A 24,309-nucleotide genomic window follows, 5' to 3' on the forward strand; every position below is an offset into this window, starting at 1 on the left:
ACTGTAATAAAGGAGCAGACGTGCCAGGCACCAACTCCATTTGGACCTAGGCCACATGTTTATATTGGCTCACACATTTATATTCTAGAACTTTCTATATCATGTTCTCATTTCGATGACATCATCTCCTTAGTGGCCTCATGTACTACCCCCACTAGAATTCTCTTATTCCATGAACTAACTGATCTTTGCTTTTATTTTTTTTTCCTTTTCTCCTATGGATGTTCAACAGAGCTCCCAGGCTTATGGTTTCATAATATTCAGAATTTCCTTGGCTTTCCACCCTTACTGTTAAGGAAGCTCCCAAGCAAATAGCAGGTAGTGTTGGATACACAACTTGAAGAAGCAGAACAGACTGGGCAAATGTCAGTTTGAGGCAGGAGGGATGGGGTAGAAGGAGCAAGAGTTGATCTGGGCTACAGTCCAAGTTCTGTTACTTACTTAGTTCGGAGCAAATCTCTCGAGCCTTCTTGATCTGTTTGCTCATATATTAAATGGTTAGAGTACTTAATATCTACCTGAGGTGAGTATCTAAGCTAGCTAACAAAGATTGATCAAAAATATATGCACAAAGCCCTTTTTAAAGGGAACATGGCCACTATAAGAACAATCAATGGAATCCCTTATTTTCTGTACATAAAAAAATAACTGAAATGATGAATTCAAAGAAAAATCCATACATGTGGCTCAAATGATTTTTTGACAGGAAAATTAAGAGCCAAATGGGGAAATATCACTCTCTTAAACATATGTGTTGTAGTAAATCATACATTTGATTCAGGTCTAGTATCTGTAACAGGAAAAGAATGCTTAGGACTCAACAGCAAACAGATGAAACAGTCAAAAGAAAAAATAAAATCACAGGCAAAGCCAGGCATGGTAGCACAAGCCTATAATCCCACTTATCCGGACACTGAGACAAGAGGATTGTGCAAGGGGCTGGCCTGGGCTACAGAGTAAGACCCTGCCTAAAAAAACAGATAGATAAATGATAGATAGATAGATAGATAGATAGATAGATAGATAGATAGATGTCAAAAACTAAGATTTACAATTTTTCCAAAGAAGGTATACAAATTGTCCATATGCACATGAAATAGGCCTGACATCATTGGCTACTATAGAAAGGCAAGTCAAAATTATAATGTGCCTACTAGAATTAGTTTATAGAGAATTTGGAATTCTTGCATATTATTGGCAAGAATATAAAATAATATCTCATGAGAAAAATAGATTGGCTTCCTCTCTGCAAGCTAAATATTAAAGCATCATACAATAAAAAAAAAACTTCCACTTCAAGTTTATATGAAAAAACTGAGAATTTATATAAATGTTTGTAACACCATTTCTCTATAGCCAAAAAGGTGGGAACAGATGTCCATCAATAGATTTTAAAAGAGTTAAACACATTTAATATATATTAAATATATATTATTTAATAGATTTAAATAAAATGTGACATGTCCATAGAATGAAATATTATTCAGATATTAACAGAAATGAAGCACTGATATGTGCTGAAAGCTAAATAAGTCTTAATATTATGGTAAGTGAAAGGAGTCACAGAGAACTTCATGTTTTCTATTAGTCCATTTGTAGGAAATATCTAGAAGATAAATACCCATAATGATAGCAGACTAATAGTTTCTGATAGTTCTGGGCAAGAGGGATAAGGAGTAGCTCTGTCATGGTTACCGGTTTCATTTAATGAAAAGGCCATAGCCAATGTGGCATTTTGAATGTCACTGAATTGCATTTCAAATAGATTGGTGTTTGAAGAGAAGACCAAAATCTCAGAAGGGCTGTATTTCTTAGAACATCATCATCTCATTCCTTCCTTCTTTCCAACTTGCAGAACTTTCTTTGAAGAAAGTTGTCTTTCTCAGGCACACTTTGACTTCACACCCCAAGTCCTTCTGTCACCATGGAAACTTATCAAATCACTGGAGAGGTTATATAATATAAGGTTTTAACACCTATGTGGCATATTAGCCAGCATATTTAAAATGTTACTATCTGGGGCTAGAGAGATTAAGAATATGTACTGTTCTTGCAGAGGACCCAAGTTCAATTCCCAGCACCCACAACAGGAAGCTTACAACTGCTTCTAACTCCAGCTCCAGGAGATGCCCCTAACCTCAGGCACATATACATACATATGTACATACATGTACACATAAATAAATAATAGTAATATAAAATAAATAAAATCCTAGTTTTAAATTACCTTATTTCTTAATTATCTTAATTTTGAAAATAGACAAAAAGTGGCAAAGTCTATCAGAAAATATGGAAGAAAAAGAAGAAGAGGGGGACGAGGACGAAGTGGAAGAGAAACAGTGGAAATTTTAGTGCTGTGACTTTATGGGGTAAAATTGGAGGATCACCTAGCTGGTAAATCCCATAAAGCAGCATTCATTCCTCAAGGCAGCCCCTCAACTGGGTCTGGGAAGCTCTTTCTATTCAGGAAATCCTCACCTGCTCTGAGCTTCTCCTGGGAAAAACCTCCAAGAGCAATAGCATTTTTTTTTTCTCTAAAAAAGCCTAAACCCAGAATCACCTATGTCTCCTAAAACCTTCCTCAGCCCTGCCCCACCCCGCCCTGGCCCCGTAAGAGGAAATCCTATTTGTTCCTACAGTGACTGCCACATCAATACTTACCATACAAACTCCTTAGTACTTGGGTTTTCTGAAGTAAGAACAGAGGGAATGAGAAATATGTACAAGGGAAAGGGAGAGAAGCAAGACTGACAGAGTAGGGGTGGACATGGAAGGGTTTTCATGACAGAGTCGCAAGCAGGAACACCCAATATTCCTAAACAGCTCAGTTCTACTGGGGACTTTGTAACCAAAACTCCATTTTTTCCGTTACCTATGGGGCCCTTAGTTTTACCATTACCACCTTTTGACTATCTATCTAGGGTTAGATCAGAGACTACTATTCAGGATCCTGTTCTTTGGGGACCCTAAAGTGGGCATAAACAACCAAGGGTCTAGAAGTTGCTTATCTCACTTCTTGAATCAAAAGAAAATCCCTTTTAGGCACAAAATCATTTTCTACGGATATGTGAAGCAGTGGCCCTCAAGCCCACCTACAGACCTGAATCACCTGGAGTGATCTTGAGACTCCATTGCTAGATAGGTTTCCATGTAGACCAGCTGAGTCAGAATGTCTGGAGAAAGGACTCAAACGTGTGGATTTATTTTACTTTGTTTTGCTTTGTTTTAGATACTCCAGGTAATTCTAATATGAAGCTAGACTAATAACCATGGCTCAAAACTATCAGCTCCACAATCAGAGATTAAAGTTTACCAACATAGCAAATTATGAGAAATGTATTGAAAGCACAGAAAGGGGGAATGGACTGTTATCGAGGGAACATGCATTACTGACGGTTCTGAGTGCTGCTGTGCATTCACAGTCATGCACACAAAGATGGAAACGATGCCAAAGAGAGGAGCACGAATGTGGGTAGGCTAAGGTTGAAGGCAAGACCTGGCAAGCAGCTTAGCCTGGGGCTGAGTCTTCAGGTACAAGAAAAAACAGCCTAGGTGCATTTAGTATAGAAACTCCATGATGGGATTCCTGTAGGAGACTAGCATTAATCCTGCCTACAGCTATACATAAATCTCTTTCCTTCATTGTCTCCCAAAGATCATTAAGGAGAAAACTAGGTAGGAAGGTTCCTACTAAAAGTGTTGGGGGAAGATATGATGGATTGTTTACACAGGCAGAGTGAGTGAACGGGAAGACTTAAAAACCCTCTCCCACTATTTCACTCCTAAAATATGCCTCAAGATACCGGGAAGGCCACATTCATAAGAATATATATAGATTGATGGCACTTCTCACTTCAACTTGAGATATTTGAAAGCAGTTGCATATGCTACATTGTGATTCCTCACTTCAAATTCTGTATCTCCATTGTTCCAAATATCCTAGCCTTGTTCACCCATCACCAAACAGAAGTCACTGTGAAATGGAAAGTCACTTTCTTTCTTACCATATCCTTAAATCCCCCAAGGACCGCAGCAGTAATGATACCCAGGAACAGGCCAACAATGTTGAGGATGGTGGCAGACCAGAGTAGGTGGTACAGGTGGATGATGTCCTGGCAGCTGCTGACATCAATGTATTCATAGTACCCGCCAGTGATTTCCACCCTGCTGCATGGGGAGAAGCATAGTGCAATCAGTCTCCTAGAAGCAGAAAATCTTCTTCCCTTGCCCCCACCACCAGGATTTGACTACAGTGTAGCTCAGGGGGAAAACAGCTGCCTAAGCAGATGGGGAGCTGTTGTAAACAGCATCATTGTAGTTTGCTTGGAGTATAGCACCACAATAAATCAAGACATTTACAATCAATAAAGCAAGATGGAAGGTGGAGCCAGAATTGTCCAGAAGCTTGTGGACCAGCAAGCATACGAAGAAACAAGAGAGGCCCTGTCTTGTTAAAATAGAAGGTAAGATCTGACCCCTAGAAGTTGTCCTCTGACATCCACACATGGGCAGACACACACACGCACATGCACATGCACACGCACACACACACACTAAAATTTAAAAGACTGTGTATAAAGCAGTACTTTAGCCCATAACAAATAGTAAAAGTTGTTTCCTTATGAGAGCCACTGTCTGGAAACTAATTCAGATCTTTGAACCACATGCTTAAAGACACTCATGCTATAAGGACACCTGCCCCAACATGGAAATATGAGTAGTTCATTTCAGAGTATACAATAATTTGTGACTTGATATCTATCTCAGTGGTAGAGCATTTGCCTAGCATGTACAAGTTAGCATGCACAAGTTAGGCACCTCAAAAAAGACAAAGCATCCAACTTTCCAGAGGTTACAGTTGGTTTCAATGTGAGTGGGTTTCAGCAGCTACTTCGTCTTTAAAAACTGACCCATGAAGCAAAAGAAAGTTAATAATTAAATATAATATGGTTTTTAGCAAATTAATGTGGCTTGCTTCTGTTTGAGAGTCATGATTTTATTTGGTCCATTTCCTGATGAAAAAAAAAAATCCCTAAAATTGTATTTTTTGCCTTATTTTTGACCTCATCCTTGTGCTCCCAAGACTGCGAGGCACTCCTGACAGACTCCACTGGTACTCAATGAGTCTTCCTAAAATGTTTCTGAAACTTAAAGCCATTCCTTTTTTCTCAAAACTTTTTCACTGCTTTTCACGATCAGCAAGGTAAGACACAAGACGATCCAGAGGCAATGAAAACGCTCGGTGGGGAAAGGCACTGCAGAACCTGGTGACCCAAGTTTCATTCCCAGAACAACTTCCACGGGTTGTCATCTTATGAGTGCATGTGCACTGTGGTACGTACATAAATACACACACACACACACACACACACACACACAAATATATTTAAAAATTTTAAATGAAAAATTGCCCAAATTTCCATGTGTCATAATCTGGGTTAAAAACAGAGTCTATACTCTATCTACGTTACAGTTCTTAGCAGGCCCAGACTAGAAATGCTGGGGAGCTTACTCAAAAACCGTCCTCAGATTTTTTTGATTCGAGAAGGTACTGTCTTCAGTTCCCTGTCTGTCTAAATCCCACCTTAGGATCAAAGCTTTAACAGCACCTTCTCAAGGGGCTCCAGTGCCCACTCACTAGATTTTTTTCCCTAAACACTCACAGACTTAGACAGACTTTCCTTTTCAGTTTGTTGATATTAGTTTTTCATTTAAGCTAATATATACTGAGAGGCTTCTTGGTGCTGAGTGTTGTGCTATGGCCAAGCCCAAGGCCACCATGAGGTCTCTGTCTTGTAACCTCTCAAAAGCAAGGGCAGGACATCTTACAGGACATCTCTTTGTGTCTCTCTTACTGCCTAGAACAGCACTAGAAAGATTGAAGAGCACAGTGAGTGAGTAACGAGTGCAAAGCCTCATCTTTACATTCATCATGAAATGGAGCATCAAATACAGGCTTGTTTTTTCTTGCACTCCACTTCCTGGATAGGCTTAAAGAGGCAGAAAATGTGCGTTCAAATTACTGCTTAACGCAGGAAGTGGCAGTTGATCTTCAGGAAAGCAGGAAGGCATCTTTCTGCTCTTCAATAAGACAACATCTTAGCTTGGAGTGGTAATTCTCCTCTTGTCTTCTCTCCCCTCTCCCCTCTCTATCTCTTACTGTCTGTCTCTCTGTCTCTGACTCTCTCTCTCCCTCTCCTTCCTCTCCTCCCTCCCTCCCTCTCTCCCTCCTTTCCCCTACCCTCCATTCTCCATATTTTTAAATTCCCCTTCTGGTACACTGAGTTTCTATAGCCCCTGACACATAGTAGGAATGTCATAAAGGTTTGTTAGAGGAGCTGAGGAATGGAAGTAAGCTGTCCTGTATCACTGTGTTCCAAGCCGAGGCCATACACAAACCACTCCATTTCCTTTAGGTTACACACTAAAAACCAATGATATTGACTTGACCTCTCCAAAGATGAGTGAGTGAGATGGAAGGCAGAGACGCTCTGAAAGGCCACCGCAGAGAAGCTGTGTCCTAGAGAAAGCCACCTTCCTGCACAAGGCTAAATGGAATAATCTATGTTTGGTATTAAACCTCACCACCCATGACGTCAGTGAAGGTCTGTGGGTTCGAGGGGACAGTAGACACTCTGTTTCTGTAGTGCTGTACAAATGACTGCCTGATGTTTTTTGTTCCCACTTTTTTTTTCTTGGCCTCCTTTCCAGGAAATGGACTGGAGGAGCTGGCAATTGATTAAAAATAGGCTTCGTGTGAGGAAAACAAATATGCAGTCGGCAAAATTAAAAAGTCTCCAAGCCTCAGAATGCTGGTTGCTAGCTATATTTAGGTCTCCAATTTAACTCCCATTGGCTCTGGCTGCAAAAACCCCTGGGTCAAGGAAAAAGCTTTCCCTTCATTTCGAGTCTGTCCCCTATTTAGTCTTATGGCTGTTTTCTGAACTGATGCACATAAGCAAGTCCTGTTCTATTGGTTTTGCCCTTGGGATTTTGGCCACCCAGACTTGGGAAAGAATGTTGACAGATGCTTGGGTTACTAGGTTCAGGGTAGGTTAAAGCTACTCCAGAGCTTATAGATCTTTAGAAACAGCATGGCCCGTATCGTATCTGTTGCTTTGTCTAATATATCCTTTTCCTGGGTGAAAAGGAAGGTTTTGTTTTTGATTTTCAACAAATGTCTCTCCGTTTTCATCAGCTCTTTAGTCATGCCAAATCAAATCATGTCCCCTGCCCTGTGGAAGTCCACAGTTTAGTGCAACTTCTTAACAACGTTTTTTTTCTTGTGTGGTTCATTTACATAATGGAATACTACTCAGCTATTAAAAACAAGGACATCCTGAATTTTGCAGGCAAATGGATGAAACTAAAAATATCATCCTGAGTGAGGTAACCCAGACACAAAAGGACATGCATGATATACATGCACTAATAAATGGATATTAGCCAAAAAAGTACAGAATACCCAGGATACACTCCACAAACCCACAGAAGCCAAATAATAAGGAAGGCCCAAGGGAGGATGCTAGAATGTCACTCAGAAGAGGGAATAAAATAGACATCGGATGTGGATGGAAGAAGAGAACTTGGCAGGAGAGGGGGTAGGAAGGTGAATGGGGTAGAGGTTCAAGTGTGGGGAAAGGGGGAGGGCTGGGTAAGAGAACAGAAATCAATGGGGAGGGTGGCAGCTCTGGGACAGGGAAGACTCATGAGAATCTATGGGAAGGACCATAACTGAGAATCCTAGCAGTTGTGGATATGAAGACTGAAGTGGCCACCTCCTATAGCCAGGCAGGACTTCCAGTGAAGGAAGAGGGATACCAACCCACCCGCTAAAACCTTCCACCCTAAATTTGTCCTGCCTACAAGATGTTCAGGGATAAAGATGGAGCAGAGAATGACAGATGTCCAAACAATGACTGGACCAATCTCATAGGAGAGCCAACCCCTGACACTATTAGTGATACTCTGCTATGCTTGCAGACAGGAGTCTAGTATAACTGTTTCCTAAGAGACTTCATCTAGGAGGTGATGGAAACAGATGCAGAGACCCACAGCCAAACAATAGGAGAAGCTTGAAGAGTCTTATGCAAGAGTCGGGGATAGCATTGAGCAAATTGGCATGGACAAGGGCTCCTCAAGAAAACTCACAGAGTCAACTAACTTGGGCCCGTGTGAGCTCACAGAGACTAAACCACCAACCAAAGAGCATGCAGGAGCTGGATCAAAGCCTCTTACATATTTGTAGTAGGCATGCAGCTTGTTCTTCATGTGAGTCCCCCAACAATTGGAACAAGTACTTTTTCTGAGTGTTGCCTGCCTTTGATCCCCTTCCCCTTGTTAGCATTTCTTCTAGGCTCCACCCCATAGTTACCTGGCAACTGCCAGGTATGCCTGACTCAATATAAAAGGGGCTGTTTGCCCCCTCCTCTCTCTCTCTCTTACTCTCTTCCCCTCTTCCCTCTCTGTCTCTTCTCTCCCCACTCCCCTCCCCCCCTCCACATATTCATAGCTGGCCTCCTCTCTCTCTCTCTCTCTCTCTCTCTCTCTCTCTCTCTCTCTCTCTCTCTCTCTCTCTCCCTCCCTCCCTCTCCTTTTCAATATCTCTACTCCCTCAACTCCCCTCCCCATGCCCTAAATAAACTCTGTTCCATACTATATCCATCATATGGCTGGTACCTCAGGGGGAAGGGATGCCTTAGCATGGGCCCACAGACACACCATCTTCCACCTCACCATTCCACTACCAAATATATTCCTCGTTCTTACTTTTTTTTTCGAGACAGGGTTTCTCTGTGTAACCCTGGCTGTCTTGGAACTCACTCTGTAGACCAGGCTGGCCTCGAACTCAGAAATCTGCCTGCCTCTGCCTCTGCCTCCCAAGTGCTGGGATTAAAGGTGTGCGCCACCACTGCCTGGCTCATTCTTACTTTTTATAAAACAAAACACCCCTAGCTGTGCTACACTGTCTGGCCTCAGTGAAAGAGAATGTGCTTAGTCCTGTTGTGACCTGACATACCAGGGTGGGTGGGTACCCATTGGAGGCCTCCCCTTCTCTGAGGAGAAGGGGAAACAGGAATGAGGGGAGGGACTGTAAAAGTAAAAAAAAGAAAGAAAGAAAGAAATTAAAAATATTTCATAAACTAGAAAAATTTTCTTCCTTAAAAATAATACTGGAAATAGTTGCCTTATGAAAGTCAGTTATTGTAAAATTTAGATTACCAAAATAGATAAGTTGGGATTGAGTCTCCACTGGGGGCAAAAATAGAAAATATTCACTTGTGGCTCAGATAAATGGGATTTAAATAACCTTTTAGTTTTTTCCAACCCTTTTTCTGAAACATACCTATTGTAGAAACAAAGGTATGTTTGTGTGTGTGTGTGCGTGTGCGTGTGCCTGTGCGTGTGTGTGTGTGTGTGTAATAGATCACTTAGTTCCCTCCACTTCTTAAGTCCTGACAACTTGGGAACATATCTTCCCCACCTCCACAGGCTTTTGGTTCATATCTTAAACCTTTCCTTATCCTTTGTCCCTCATTATGCCACCAGAGTCCTTTCTATATCCACTGATGCTCACTGTGCTATTATGTTCACATCTCAATTGTTCATCTACTTGCCTTTCCTACTAGTCTGACATCCTAATTCTTAGCACCTAAGGTTTTGAAGGAATAACTGCTGTAATCTTAATTGGAAGGCAGAGAGTATGGATGATTTAGCAGAAGCGGCACCAACCCTGCTTTACAGATTTTATATTTTGCTGTCCCCTTGGCTTAAAAACTTTTCTGGGCTATCTTCTTGATTTGCTTTCCAGCTTTCTTCAGGTCCCTTTACACGTGTTACCTTGTCTACTCCCGTGCCTACTCTTTGTACAGTTTCTCCCTCACTGATGTCTTCCTGCTTCATTTTTCTGTGAAACTCTATTTACACCTAACATTATATTATGTATTATATGTGCTTATACTCTGCCCTCTGCTAGACTGTAAGCTCCATGGGACAAAGACTTTTGCTTTCATTACTACTGAATCAGTGTGTAGAACAGGGCCGGGCACTGAGAAGGTGCTCGGTGAATATTTGTTGGATGATGTTGATTGTACAAATAGTGCTGAATTTGATTACTACTTGTATCTTCACGTTCTATAACGTTTGTGAAAGTAGCCAGTGTGATGCCTTGCACAGAGAAGGTGGGTAGCGCCTGTAAGGTGGTATGTATGAGAGACCAATAGCCACTACTTCTCTAATCCCCACCACAGCCCCCTCACCAGTCTTGGCTCTCCTAGCACCCAATACAGTCAAACAATAACTGCTGTGCCCATGACACCAGACTCACTTGCCACAGTTGTAGAGGTCACAGCAGAAGCAGGTGTTGCCCCGGATTCGAGGTGTACAGAGTCCACGGCTAAGTTGAGGGCAGTTCACCTGAGGACACAAAACAACAATGGGAGAAGCTAGCACTGGACAGGAATGGTCCTCTGGAATTGAAATGTGAGTTAGTGACTGACAGAGACAGAAATGATGGCTACAATATGCACATACCCATGCAAATGAAAGACGGGGCTAAGCAGAATGGTAGCTGTGCTTGTGCATAATGCAAGCACCTGTGTGTCTGGGATTCTATGTAGCCCCAGCCACAGTCCTTAGTACCCCACTCACAAATGGTAGAGGTAGAGGAGAGAAAGGACAGATGGAACAATGTATGTAATATTTTATGGATATTAGGGAATGAGGATATGAGGGATGAGAAAATCAGGACACTGGATGAAAGAGGATCTGGTACAATGGAATGTAGAAGGGCTATCACATGCACACTGAAGTACAATAGTACCTCTTTAACTGCCTGCGTAAGGTTCCTCAAAGCCCTCGTAGAAGGAGTAATTTTGGATGAAGAAGTTATGACCTTATACAGGAAAAATCGAGTTAAGAGAAACAAGATTATAAGCAAACGTATGGAAACTGTTATTAATACTTGTGCAGTTGGCAAATTAGCACAAGAACGTTATCACAGTGAAATCAAGAGAATCGCTGTAATAGGGTTCCATGGTTTGAGTTTTCAAAAACATTTTTCAAAACTAAAAATATAAGTCTGCATTTACCTTCTCTTGCTTGCAAGAGTGTTGTTCAAGTTCCCTTCCCAATAAGGGTGCAGGAAAGTACTTGCACACTTGTTTGGCTTTGCTGCAGAAATAGTCATAGAAAATAGACTCTTTTCTTCATATTGGGTCCTTCATCCAAATGCCTGTTGCCTTTTGCTATGCTGTTCGCACACACACACATTTTATTCCTCCTTCTAACCCAGGAACAATTAGAAAAATGGTAACTTTGTGGTTGCTGACCACCAATGGCGGGAGCCAGGTGGTACAATCATAATAAAAGCATTTAACATCATACCTTGGGAGCAAGACTATGACGTTGTCTAACTCCAAGGACACTATTCCTGTTGTATTTTATGTAAAGTGCCTCCCCCAGAAGGTTGTGTGATGGAGTGGCCATTTTGCCTCCCCCTTTCTTTTTTCCTTTCCAGTCACAGGTGTGCTATCTTTTAATGTTATTTTTGTAAAAATTTTTTTGTTCTTTGAGAAGCTCGTACAATGCATTTGCATCCTATTTGTCCCCTTTCCTTACTCATCCTATGCCCATTCCCCACTTCCCTATCCATTCAACTTTGTCTCCTCCCCTCTCCATAGAGTTCAAGATTTGTGCTGTGAATATCCTCTTGGGGGTATCCTCACAGTGAATGACTTTCATTTTGAGGTTAACAGAGTCCCAAATTGTCAATGTCCCCAGAAACAGGTAGAATTTCATATGTTGAAATACACTGGTTGGAAGGGCTTTTGGGATTTGCTGAAATGAAAGTGCATGCCCCCACCCCCAATGTTGCTGCTGCTAGTGCCTCTAGCTGAAGTAATAGAGAACACAGGGCATGTGTGGGGCAAGAAAGAAATACTCTCTTGAGCCTACTCAGGATTACTAGGCTGGCCTCTTACACCAACAAGCTGGGCCTCCTTAGAACCATGAGATAGACCAGATTGCTCAGTTATCCTGATTTGAACTCCATGTGTCACATTCAGGCTCGCCTTCTTAGCACAGTGTCTTGGTGGGATTCATATCTTCTTCTGGCTAAACACCAAGTCCAGGCAACTGAATCATTATTGGCAGAGATGGGGGAAGGACACACAATGAGAGACTACTGGCTGGGGTCAGAGGGCCAGCCTATGGCCATAGAACAAAATTAATCTGATTAGGCCTCATGAGGCTCCAATCTCCATGTCCTCATTTACACTGTGCTTTGACCCACTGAACAAATAGCTCAAAACATCGAGTAGTAAACCTTATGCCTGTGGAAAGAAATAATATAGAAAGAGTGTTTTGTGGCTTAAGAGTTATCTTAGCAGTTAAGAGCACTTGTTGCATTTGCAGAGGGCAGGGTTCGATTCCCAGCATCCACATGGTGTCTCATAACTATGTGTAACTCCAGTACACATGTGGTGCACATACGTACATGCAGGTAAGACACTCATATGCTTAAAATAGTAAGTAAATCTAGTTTTTGGTAAAGAAAGGTTTTTTTTTTTTTTTCAGATAAAACAAGGGACTTTCCCATGAGGTAAAGACATGCAGCATCATTGTGGCTCACCTCCTCAGCTTCCCTCTGGGATGTCTTGGGAACATAGTGGCACCGGTTAGCATAGAGTGGTTTCAAATCCTATAAAGGGAAACACCAAACCAAAAGGGTTTTGGCTTTGTAAGGTAAAACATCAAGAGCCCTGCTTGCTAATATAAGATTTGAAAACACACACACACACACACACACACACCACAGAGAGGCAATAGGTTAGGTTAAATTCTAAAAACTATCTATTTGGGGCCTGAAAATGTATGGGTCAGGCAAGATCATTCTAACAACTGCTTTCTGTTGAACTACTTCAGTTAATGAGAAACCAGAAAGATTGATTGAAAAATGAGTCTCTTGAAATTTCCTCTTTGGTTTTTTTTTCCCCTTCTAGGCTTTGTCTCCTTGCAAACAGTCCCTAGGGAGCAAGATTCAAAACTCCAGGTTATTGCAATATTGCATTTCTAAATAGAGAGAGCATGGAGCATGGCTTTAACTATGAAGTCTCGTTATCACCCGGGGACTAGATAAGGGCTGACTGACTTGTGCTCCCTGCTGTTATTCCCATGCCTTTTCAAAAGGGGCAAAGCAATCAGTGGCTGGAGGATGGGCAGCTAGCCATAAGTTAGCTGCAGAATTTAAGTCAACTGTACTACAAGCCATTTTCACTCTCCTACACTGATAGGTAAAGCCAACAAACTCAAAAAGGTACTTTTAAGGCAAAAGAGAGGGGAAAACTTAATGTGAAGATAAAGGACAGTTGATTTACACTGCTCACTTTCTGATGAAACTCTCTCCGGCATGAGTGTTGGAAAGAAGAGATAAGTCAGATATGTCTGGAAACTTGTAACTGGAAAATGCTGTCATTTGCACAAGTGATGCTAGGCATCCCTGTGTAGTAGGGGGTCTTTGGATGAAGTCACATTAGCCTAAGATGCTAGTTTATGCAAAATGGCCTTAAGGGCTTAGTTCAAAGTGCCCAGGCAGAAAGGGTTTATCTTTTGCCTTTCCCCTTCTGCCTCATTTCCAATCCTGATGATTATTTTCGCTGTACCTGTGATTTAGGATCCCCTATACTCAGCATTGAGTGCCTCTTGCATTCTATTCTGTGACCCCGTCCATGACCTTGGACTTTCCATTAGCTCATGCTCCACAATTCTCTTCATTGTTCAGTGTAACAAAAATGCATTGCTGTTCATTTGGTCTGGGGTCGGACTAGAAAGGAAGGAGCTCATGCTCACAACTGGCAGGATTTATTTTCTACATTGGAGTAACAGTATATTCCTTATTATTGTGCTCAAGAAAAGGTTTGACCATAGTGCTGGCCATAGCCCTATGTGACCTGGTTTTGCCATTCAGCTACCACCCTTAGACAGAGAGAGGGATGCAGGGTGATTGCCTACTCATTATGTTTGGCTGCTATTCCACACTTAATCACCAAAAAAAAAAAAAAAAAAAAAAAGGGCAACTCAGGGGTGAGAAGAGCTCACTGAACCTGAGTTTGCAACCTCTTTAGCCTGAAGGACTGCTAACCTTGGCAAGAAGGGATGGAAAAGGGTACTGCTATATATTACATGACTGCTGTGTGCTCCTGTGTACTACTTAATTTTGGTCTTTTTCTAACCCTGAAAGGTAAATTTCTATTATAGACACTTGGGAGAAAGAGAGAAATTACAACATAATATAATAAAGTGACTTTTTAAGCTAATGAATGGCCATGGGTGGGAAGATGGAACAAGAAAAGGAATAGAAAAAAAAACAGGTCTTGGCAAAGTTCAGACTCACTCAAGCCAAAGAAACATGGCTAGGTGATTTTAAAGGGTCTCACCAACAGGGCAAGCTGGCTTTATCCCACCCAAGTTGGACTAGGATCTAAACATGACTTTCATTTAAATAATCCACATATCTTTGGGCAGGTTTCAGGGTAGAAGAAACATTTTCTTGAAGACATACCCAGCCTTATCTTATGGCATACATTATAACTAAAAGAAGGCAGTTTTGTAGAAAGGAAGCTGAGACTATCCTTCAAAAGAAATGTTTATTAATAGGGTAGTATCATGGCCTTAGGCAGCCATGATGGGGTCCTGTGGAAACATAGATAATTTGATTCTGTAGCAAGAAGCCACATGATCCAAATCAACCTTCCCTTCAATAGCTACGAGAACAGAGCAAGAGGACAAAGATACTTTTCTCAGGTCCCCAAATACTGCTGTTCTTATGAAAGTGGTTCGAGTGAGTCTTACAGGTTTGTTGGGGGTTGGAGCATGATTTCCACATAACATGAAATAGATTGGAATTCATAAGGCACTGAGAAAGTAAAGTTAAAATCCAAGATCTGGCGAGCAGGACTTGTTGTCAGTTGAAAGGGAACAAGGTGTCAACTCTGGAAGGTCACGGCATGCCTTCTTATCAACTCTGTCTGGGGCTGGGGTGGGGGTGGGGCAAACAGAGATAGAGAAACAGAGAGAAACTGAGGCTGCCAGGGAATGTGGTCTGATTTCTGAGACAGAAAGGCAGTTAGTGGATCTGTGATCTAACAGCATCATGATACCATCAAAATCTATAAAATATAATACCACGGTACAACTCACCAACTATAAAATTTACAAAGGGGCTTAGAGGTGACTAGGTTGGTATGGTAGTTAATAATGGTTACTAACTTGACAAGATGTGGGGTCACCCCTGAGACAAGCCTTCAAGCATATTTGTGAGAAATTATTTAGCATATGTCTGTGAGTGATAATTTTGATTAGGTTAAATGAAGCGAAAAGACCCACCCTAAAGGACAGTGGCAACATTTCCTGTGCTGGGGTCCTGCACTGAAAAAGTAGAAAGAGAACAGAGAACAAGCATTTTTCCTTCCTGTTTTCTGACTGCAGATGCAATGTCACCATGGCTTCAGGTTCCTGCCACCATGACTTCCCTGCCATGTACCCTGCCTATATCCTCAAACTGTGAGCAAAATTAAACCCATCCATAAGTTGCGATTGTCAAGGCATTATTACGGCAACTGGAAAAGTAAGTAAAACTGTGATCATCACGGAGAACTTCCCAATAAATAGAGGCTGGAAGTTTATTTATCACTGCCTTTCATTGAAGCCAATGATCTAAAATATTGGGCCCATAAGGGAAATACAAATCAAAATCATAATGAGGTACTGCCTCACACTCACGAGCACAATCAGATAATAATGGAAATTGGTGAGGCTGTGAAGAAATCAGAATCGTAATACATCAATGGTGAGTATAACATGGCACAGCCATTTTGGAAAACAGGCAGGCAGTTTCTCAATTAAACACAGCTATCTAATGTCCTAGCAGTTCTGCTCCCAAGCAAAAAGGAAATGAGAATGCAAATATGCCCATTCTTAAACATGTGCTCAAATGCGAACCGCATCATCGTATATAATCATAAAATGGAATCATTAACTGGTGAATGGACAAACAAAATGTGGTATATCCATATAGTGTACCACTAGTACACCATAGAAAGGAATGAAGTACTGATCCACGATACAGTGTGGATGAATTTTGAAATCATTATACTAAATAAAAGGAGCCAATCATAACGTCCACATATAGAGTTCCTTTAGTATGAAATGTCTAATATAGGAATATCTATTAAGGTGAAAGTATATTAGCTGTTGCTTAGAGTTGACTAGGATGGAGAGACAGGCTATAACAGACAAAGGATATAACAATTCTTTTTGATATAAAAAAATCTAAAATTGTTATTTCCATGCAACTGTGAATATAATAAAAAATTTAAACACTATGAGTGGAAGAAAAACAAAGAAATGGAAGCCATTTTAGCTCATGATGCCATCAAAATCTATGGCAGGCTTCTGAGCCACTAGGCCGATGTTGCCATGGAAACTGTCTCAGAGTGAGTAGTGCTTGTCAAATGGGGATAATAATGCCTGCCCTACTTATCTCACAGGATTGTTGTAGGTCTCAAATGAAGTAATAGATGTGAGGACACATTGAAAAGCTAAATGTAATACATAAAAACAAAGAATTAGTGTTACTAGGATATCTCCTATTAAATATAAAATAGCATGCACACTATGATTGACTGCAACCAACAATACAAAAACATGTATATATTTAGAGAGTAGTATCTGAGGACCACAAAAATTGCTATGTTAGGGGACAGAATTGTAACCATTAAGAGTTACTGATATATCATTTGGGAATAAAAAAAAAAAAAACTACATGAATAAAAGATGGTACCTCTCAGCTAAAAGCAGAACATAGAAATCTGATGGAGGGGATAATATTTATATTCCTGACCCTCAAAACAGTCAGAAAAAGGGCATCTTTCCCCTATACCTTATTTTTCTCCCTACCTAGATTATTTCCTAAGCTATTATTTCAGAGGCTGGTTAGGTGACAGCATTAATGATATGATCTCCTTTGATCTTGGCAAATAAGGGGCTGACTCTTCCATCTGAAAGAAGACTCCAAGAAGGAGCTCCAATTGAAATAATGTTTCAGATCTTCTAATGCACATCACATCCTTGACTTATCTCCAAATGCCCTTAAAATTAACAACTAGCCTATGACTAAAGTATAACAACATGCCATGTGACCCACAGAAAATTTTAATAAGCTAAATTTGCTCTAATTCAACTAGTTTAGCAAATACAATTTCCAAGGGTTCACAAAACATCTTCATTTTCCAAGTTTACTTCAGTTGAAAAACTGAGTTTTTTCTGGGGCTTAGCTGCTACATCTTGCTCTTGATTTTGGTCTTTGGAGAACATCGAGGCTACTTAATGATTTCCTATGTCCAAGACTCTTTTTGTTGTTGTTTTTCTTGTTCCCTTCTCCCACTGAAAAGTATTCTTTTAAATAAGCTTTATAACCACATTGGTATAAAAACAAGTATATCTATGTTATGTGCCAAATTTTTATCTCAACCTAAAAGTTCACCATTTTTCGTCTTATTTGAGAAGAAATAATACCACTTTTGTGGCACTCTAAAATTAGTATGAGTCCTAGGCACTATGCTTACTATGATTAATGGAAAAGTTGTTCCTGGGCCAGAAATCTGGAACAGTGTGAAACAGAACATGGTAAAAGAAGGGCAGGAGCAAGAGGTGCTACGTAGGCTGCTAGTGGGGAGAAGGCATGAATATTCTTACCCAGCTTTGAACACTACGAATTATAATACCAACCTTCCAGGCAAAACACACCACTTGCAACAACTATTATTGGTGGTGATCAAGCACTCTGTAATTGGATTTGAAGCCCACCCCATAGGAGGGAATCTATACTGGAAATCTGCTGTGAGGGAAGTCACAGGCCCCAAGGGAGACCTTAATTCCATTGTTTAGCTAAATTGACACAGCATTGAACCACCTTCTAAATATATGTTTATACAAACCGACAGTTATCACTCTCAGCCTTAGTCACGGGAGCCTTTCTTCCTAGTGAGCTGTGATAAATGCAGAGACTTACAGCTGCAAAAGGTGTGGATGATCACTGACAGTTGAGTGCTCAGCCCTAAACCTGACATTGATGCCATACTACCCTCAAGGCTCAAGACATACTGTAGAAGATGGGGCAGAAAGGATGTAAGGGCTATAGAGAGGGGCTGAAAACATGACACCTTCAGAGGTAAATAAGCATTTTTTCTACAATTATGAATGTGTTTTCTGGGTATATATAAGAATGGACCCATTAGCAGCCAAGCACAAAAGCAAGAGGAGCCCAGGAAACCCTAATTCATATTGATGAATGATTTCCTACTGATATATTCAGTTAAAAAAAAAAGGGGGGGGGTCATTTCCTTCAGTTATGTACCCACTGATAATGCAACCAACTTGCAATGGATAGTTCCAATCAAATGGCCCCATGGATGTCTCTGAACAAATCAGAGGAGTCATACACAAAAGCAAAAATTATGTATCTGGGAAAGGGGCAGGAAGGGAAGAGGGCTGTTGATAGGAGAGGGATGGAGATAAAAAGAAGAGGAATGGAGGCAGCAATCAAGATACATTTATATACATGCATGGAATTGTCAAAGAACTAAATGTAAAAGTAGGGAGCAAGGTCCTTTATAGAGAGCTCAGTGGACGTGCTTTTAGTTATAGAGATCGAGAGCTCGGGAGTGAAAATGGCCCTTAGCCAATGTATGGCTTCTGCAGAGTGGGAAGCACTTGACACCTGGACTAAAGGACTGAACTCAGGGTGGGGGATTTAGCGCTAAACTTTCTCCAGACATCCAATTTCATCACTAGATCCCAGCCACTGTCATAAGAACAGCATTTATTTGGGTACCTGAGAAAGGTACCTTTGTCCTCATGGCCTGTTCTTTTAGCTGTTGAAGGGGAGGTTGATTTGGACCATATCGCTTCCTGCTACAGAATCAAATGGTCTTTCTGTGTCTACACAGGACCCCATAATGGTTGTCTAAGGTTATGATAGTGCCCTACTGCTCTTTCCCTACCTTCAAGACATCTCCTAACCCAATGCCTTTTTGTCTTTGCCTTTCCAAATTTTACTTGCTAAGTGGCTATATCCATTCCTATTGCCACTGGGAAAGGAAGCCTTCTCTGCTCTCTGGAGCCCAAGGTGAACCACTACAGCACCTGGTGTCTGGACTGTCAGTTTAGGCCCAGTTTTCTCCATGCTTACAGTTTTCACTGATGCTCTCACCTTGTCTACCAGCTATTGAAGACAGAGGAGGAGCTTCCTTCTCCCTTGTATATGTGTGCCCCTCAAAGCACTCAGTGTACATTCAAGGCGAGGCTATAGCATTGCACAATTCAACTCAAGGTTAATAATACTCACAATGTGTCGGGCAGCAAAGACCCCATCAACTATAGCACAACAAAAAGCTGCAATCACACCAAAGCTGATAAACACGATAGAAGCCACCAGCTGCAGGAGGGAACAAAAGGAACATGTCTGTTAGTCTTCCACTGTTGCTGCTTTTGGAGACTAGATAATCCCCCAAGAAACTGCCAGCCAAAGCAGAACTCTACTCTGTCACTGACGAGGATGCTTGTTTTTTCAGTCATGCAGGGTGAGTAGGTATGGGGGGGGGTACGCAGGGAGGAAGAGAATGGGAAACTGAAGCATTTTTTAAAAAATATTTCAGAGTAAGCTCAGAAATTCATTCTGTGAGCACCAAATGAAGAAGCTTGCTGGTATCCAGTATGCTGTCCATGAAGGAATTCGACTGCATAGCCCTTTCATCCTCAGATTCAGAAAAATGTTGGACCTTGGACATCATGTATTTTATTTATATGGAAATGGAGGCACAGTGAGGGAAACGGTGTTTCCAGCGACTCTACTGTGAATCTATAAAAGAACTGATGCCCACCAGTTCCTGGTCCTTTGATTTCTATACCCCTAACTCAGCTGCTTGATGACATAGTGGACATTGATGATAACAAGAGTGATTCTTGGGTCCTACATAACTCTACATCACATTATACATCATTGAAGAAGGGGGATATTCACTTTATTACCAGTTAAGTGCCAGAGAGATTTTGCAAGAATTAGTGTCTCTGAAGTGGATATATTCTGTGTGGACTATCTAAAATTTTTCTTTCTCACTCTTTTTTTTTGGGGGGGGGGGCATGGCCTCATGTAGTCCAGGCTGGTCTCAAGTTTATTTTGTGGCTAAGCCTCATCTTAAACTTCTGATCCAGCCACCCAAGGGTTAGGAATACAAGCATGTACCACCATGCCTAACTAGAAATTTTAAAATAAGAAAACCAGATTGCCAAATTTATTCATTATGTGTTAGATAACATAAATTTTCCTAAAGTTCATCTTCTAATACCAAGATGATGCTACATATCAAGGTATGGGATCATCACAATTTCAGAATGTCTTTGAGGACAAGGAGATAGGATACACGAACCCACAGTCTGCCATGATTGACCTTCTGAACTACATGGAATCAGCATTTTTCTTTCTTGAGGCTTTTGAAGAGAAAGAGGAGGAAATAGCATGGCATCAAGCTATTCCCCAGGGAGAAGGAAAAAATCAAAGCCAAGGTTACCCTAGGGTTCACCCACTTCAGCAGACTGAGAGGAAATACTTATCTCCTTTGGGAGTTGTTCAGAAACCTCTCTCCATAAATCTCACTTCACAGCACTGTAGATAATCAGTAAATAATGGATGAACGATGTCATGAAATTGGCATTATTATTATTATTATTATTAGCTATGCCATGACCAGCTCTACAATTAAAACTCCCCCATTATTTTGAATAATTTAAGCCCAAAGTGAAAACGAAACTGCAAGGGATGGAGTCCAGGTGAAATGGAAGAAGAAACTATTAGAAGTACCCTGGCAGTGATTCCCATATTGCTGGGGGAAGCATATGGTTGGAGTTCTGTGTCCCTAGAGCCATTACATTATTTGATTAAGCTTGATGTTAAACAGACCCCACTGCCAAAGTTTGGATGCCACTAAGAGTTGTTGAAGGGGAAATCTAACCTTAGTCCAGTGTCTGATCACTCACCAGACTTCCTGAACTGTAATTCTACAAAACTGTGTTGTGATTGCAATTCAGCCTCTCTGTTCTATCCCTTGCCCTCAAGGAAGCCTTCTCAAAATTAAACCAGGAAAATACAACAGCTCGCCTTTGGGAGAGTGTATTAGGACAGTGAACTTCCTAAGCTTCACCTTTTGTCAAATTCTGATCCTCTCTCTCAACGTTACTGCGTACTTGGCTTTGAACTATGGACGGCAAAGACAGAAAGATATTGTGAAGTTGACTTCATGATTTTAGTTTGTCTGATCTATGTTTCAAGCACGTTTACTTTCTTCCTCTTTTTAGTTTTAGTTCCTGTTTTGGTTTTAAGACAAGGTCTCAAGTAGCTCAGGAAGGCCTTGAACTCAAAATCACTCAAAGGTGACCATGAGGTGAGCTCCAGATTCCCCACCCCCCTTTCTCAACCTCCCGAGTGCCACAAATCACCAGGCCCAGTTTACATTTATTTTCTTAATCGAAGTTCCCTAGATTATAATATCCTAAAAGATTTAAAAAAAAAAAAACTTTGTGACAACTTTTCCAAAAGATTATGTAACCAAAAGGAAGCTAGGAAAGTCACTAATATTCAGAGCTGCAATAATGTATGTAACAGAAACCCGACATTCTAGGCCAGACCAGCAGCCTGATTGAACAGCCTGAAGTATTCTTTTGAGAATGAAGGAGAAAGCTTAAAGAGCCGCAAACCAGCCTGAAAACACTGTGAGATAAGTTTTTATGGAGGCTTAGGGGAAAAGGTAAAATAACGGTTTCCTTTGGGGCCAAGTTTGCACAAGCTTAAGAGATGTGTTCCTTATGCACATAAACACTGAGCTTTCTAGAGGATGAAAACTTACCATCTGCCGCTTGTTCTCAATCAGGTTTGATCCGATGATTCCAAGGAATGATCCGAAGCCAAGCTGTAAGACAACATAGCATTTAGGAAGACAATCAACCTTCCCACACAGTCATTCCAGTCCTTGGCCATGATTCAGGACAGTGGAAAAGAACTGAAGTGTAAATGTCAAAGCCACATGTAGCTTACACAAACACATTATGTACAATGAAAGTATATTCTCACATTATTTGCAGTTTTCTCCTGTAGCAATGACTCACACTGAAAAAGAAGCTCATGTCCCCCAAACTAAAAGTACAGGTCAACTATAGCTTCTTAGTGCGTGCCTGTTTCAATTTTAATATCCATTACCTAGCATATGACCAGTGATTCAGTAAGAGACATATAATGGTGAAAAGCACACGTTATTGTCAGATCTCTATCTAGTTTTGAAAAGGACCTTCAATTCTGAAGCATGGATTACAGAATAAAGGTTTGCAAAGGCAATTTTTGATGCATCGGTCATACTAATCAAACTCAGGAAGTACTTTAGAAATCAGCAAGCACCTTAACCCACACTAAAAAAAAATAGAAATAGAAAAGAACTTTATTTTGAAAGCCTATATTTGTGGTTGACCTGCTGCAATTTATGTTAGCACTTACTCGCCTCTTTTTCCATCTCTGCTTCATTTATGGACAGAAAGCATTCATTAAAGGGTGAACAGAAATGGCAGTGTAAAACCCTGAAAAACAATTTCTCTTGTCTAAGTGGCTGGGATTACAGCTTAGTGTAGAAGATCCAACTGCCCTCTCAGCTCTACCATTAGTAGACTGAAGCCTGCCGGTCTCAGCTGAAAACGATCACGAACCAATAGCTATTGATGGAGATGGAAAGGGAAGAAGTAAAAAGTGGTGGGAATGGACCAATAAATCTTAACGCATGTTCAGTGATGTAGGTACACCTCTCTTCAGCCTCACTAATGGTCTTGCTTTACACTGGCAGCCTTATCTTGACTCTCAGAGGCAACTGTTTTAATCCAAGACTCCCAAGTTTTACATCTAAACTGGGAAGTCTAATGAACCCAAGGATTGGGGCTGATGAACCCCTGTCCAGGAACTGTTTGCCTCAAAACCCCAAGAATGAAAGAGACTGAAAGGAAGTAAAGATTCCTTATGCAGGACCAGCAACCATTCTTGGGAAACCAAAGCTTATATGTCTGAATGGACAAACTACTCCATCCCAGGATACTGAGATTATCCTCATGCAAGAGCTGACATAAACATTTTCCAACCCAATCTTATTTAAAGTATAACTAATATGTGTTGCTGCAAAATATACCAATGTAAACATAGTCATCACACTAGCCTGGCTTGCAAACACAGATCTTTTACTAACGTCTGTGTAATTAGAACTGACTAACCACTCATCCTCTTTCCTTATGTATAAACCAGAAGGAACCACAGAAATGTTATCTTACAGAGCTTTGTAAGGATTAAGAGAAGCAATCCATTCAAATGACTTTGAATGGAAATAATACATTCAAATAGCTTGGCATATCCCCTGCTTGGTGCATACTGAGAAAATACTGTTTTGTTCTAGAGATTTGAATCATAATTTTTAAAATGAAAAAAATGTGTATTATTTTATGTATATAGATTTTTGCCTGCATGTATGTCTACACACCATGTATGTGCAAAACCCTCAGAGGCCAGAAGAGGGTGCGAGAGCCCCTGAAACTGGATTAACAGATGGTTGTAAGCTGCCAAATGGGTACTGGGAATAATCAAACCCTGGAAGAGCAGCCACTGCTCTTAACCACTGAACCACTCTGCCCCCAGTATTACATTTTTAAAAAGATATTTATGTTTTTAAGACTCTTTATTATGTTTATTTATTTATTTATTCACACTCTCACACATGAGAGTGCTCTAGTGAGTGAGGGAAGTCAGAAGACAACTTGAAAGAATCAGTTCTTTCCTTTCGCCACCTGGGTCCTAGGAATGGAACTCAGCTTGTTGAACGTTGTGGCAGATGCCTTTACCTGCTAAGCCATCTCATTGACCCAAAAGACATTTAACATTTGAACCACTCTAATGTGATTTGAACTGCAAAATTCTGTCATTGTGCACCATGTATGTGCAATGCTCTTAGTGGCCAGAAGAGGGTGCAAGATCCCCTGAAAATGGAATTACAGATGATTGTGAGCTGATAGATGATAGATAGATAGATAGATAGATAGATAGATAGATAGATAGATAGACAGACAGAGCAAGCAACTACAATAAAATATCTTATAATCATCATGGAAACACACCTTTGGATATATCTGGGTAGGTGTTTACAGAAACATTTAACTAAGGAGAGGATGACC

General features: G+C 40.8%; 1 protein-coding gene across 4 annotated transcripts in view; it reads right to left on the reverse strand.

The window, feature by feature from the left end:
* The window catches only part of Tmem255a (transmembrane protein 255A), a 51,222-nt gene that overhangs the window by 14,277 nt on the left and 12,636 nt on the right, over positions 1 to 24,309 (reverse strand). The window contains exons 3-8 of one of the 4 annotated variants that reach the window (XM_034485034.2): positions 21,960 to 22,022; positions 19,406 to 19,495; positions 12,632 to 12,700; positions 10,823 to 10,894; positions 10,328 to 10,416; positions 4,005 to 4,167 (exon numbers count right to left, since the gene is read on the reverse strand). In XM_034485034.2, the coding sequence (XP_034340925.1) occupies positions 4,005 to 4,167; positions 10,328 to 10,416; positions 10,823 to 10,894; positions 12,632 to 12,700; positions 19,406 to 19,495; positions 21,960 to 22,022 (546 nt within the window). The remainder of the gene's footprint in view (positions 1 to 4,004; positions 4,168 to 10,327; positions 10,417 to 10,822; positions 10,895 to 12,631; positions 12,701 to 19,405; positions 19,496 to 21,959; positions 22,023 to 24,309) is intronic. The other 3 variants (XM_034485035.2, XM_034485036.2, XM_034485037.2) reach the window with 3 other exon arrangements.

This window comes from Arvicanthis niloticus, chromosome X (assembly GCF_011762505.2).
Source record: "Arvicanthis niloticus isolate mArvNil1 chromosome X, mArvNil1.pat.X, whole genome shotgun sequence".
NCBI lineage: Eukaryota > Metazoa > Chordata > Mammalia > Rodentia > Muridae > Arvicanthis > Arvicanthis niloticus.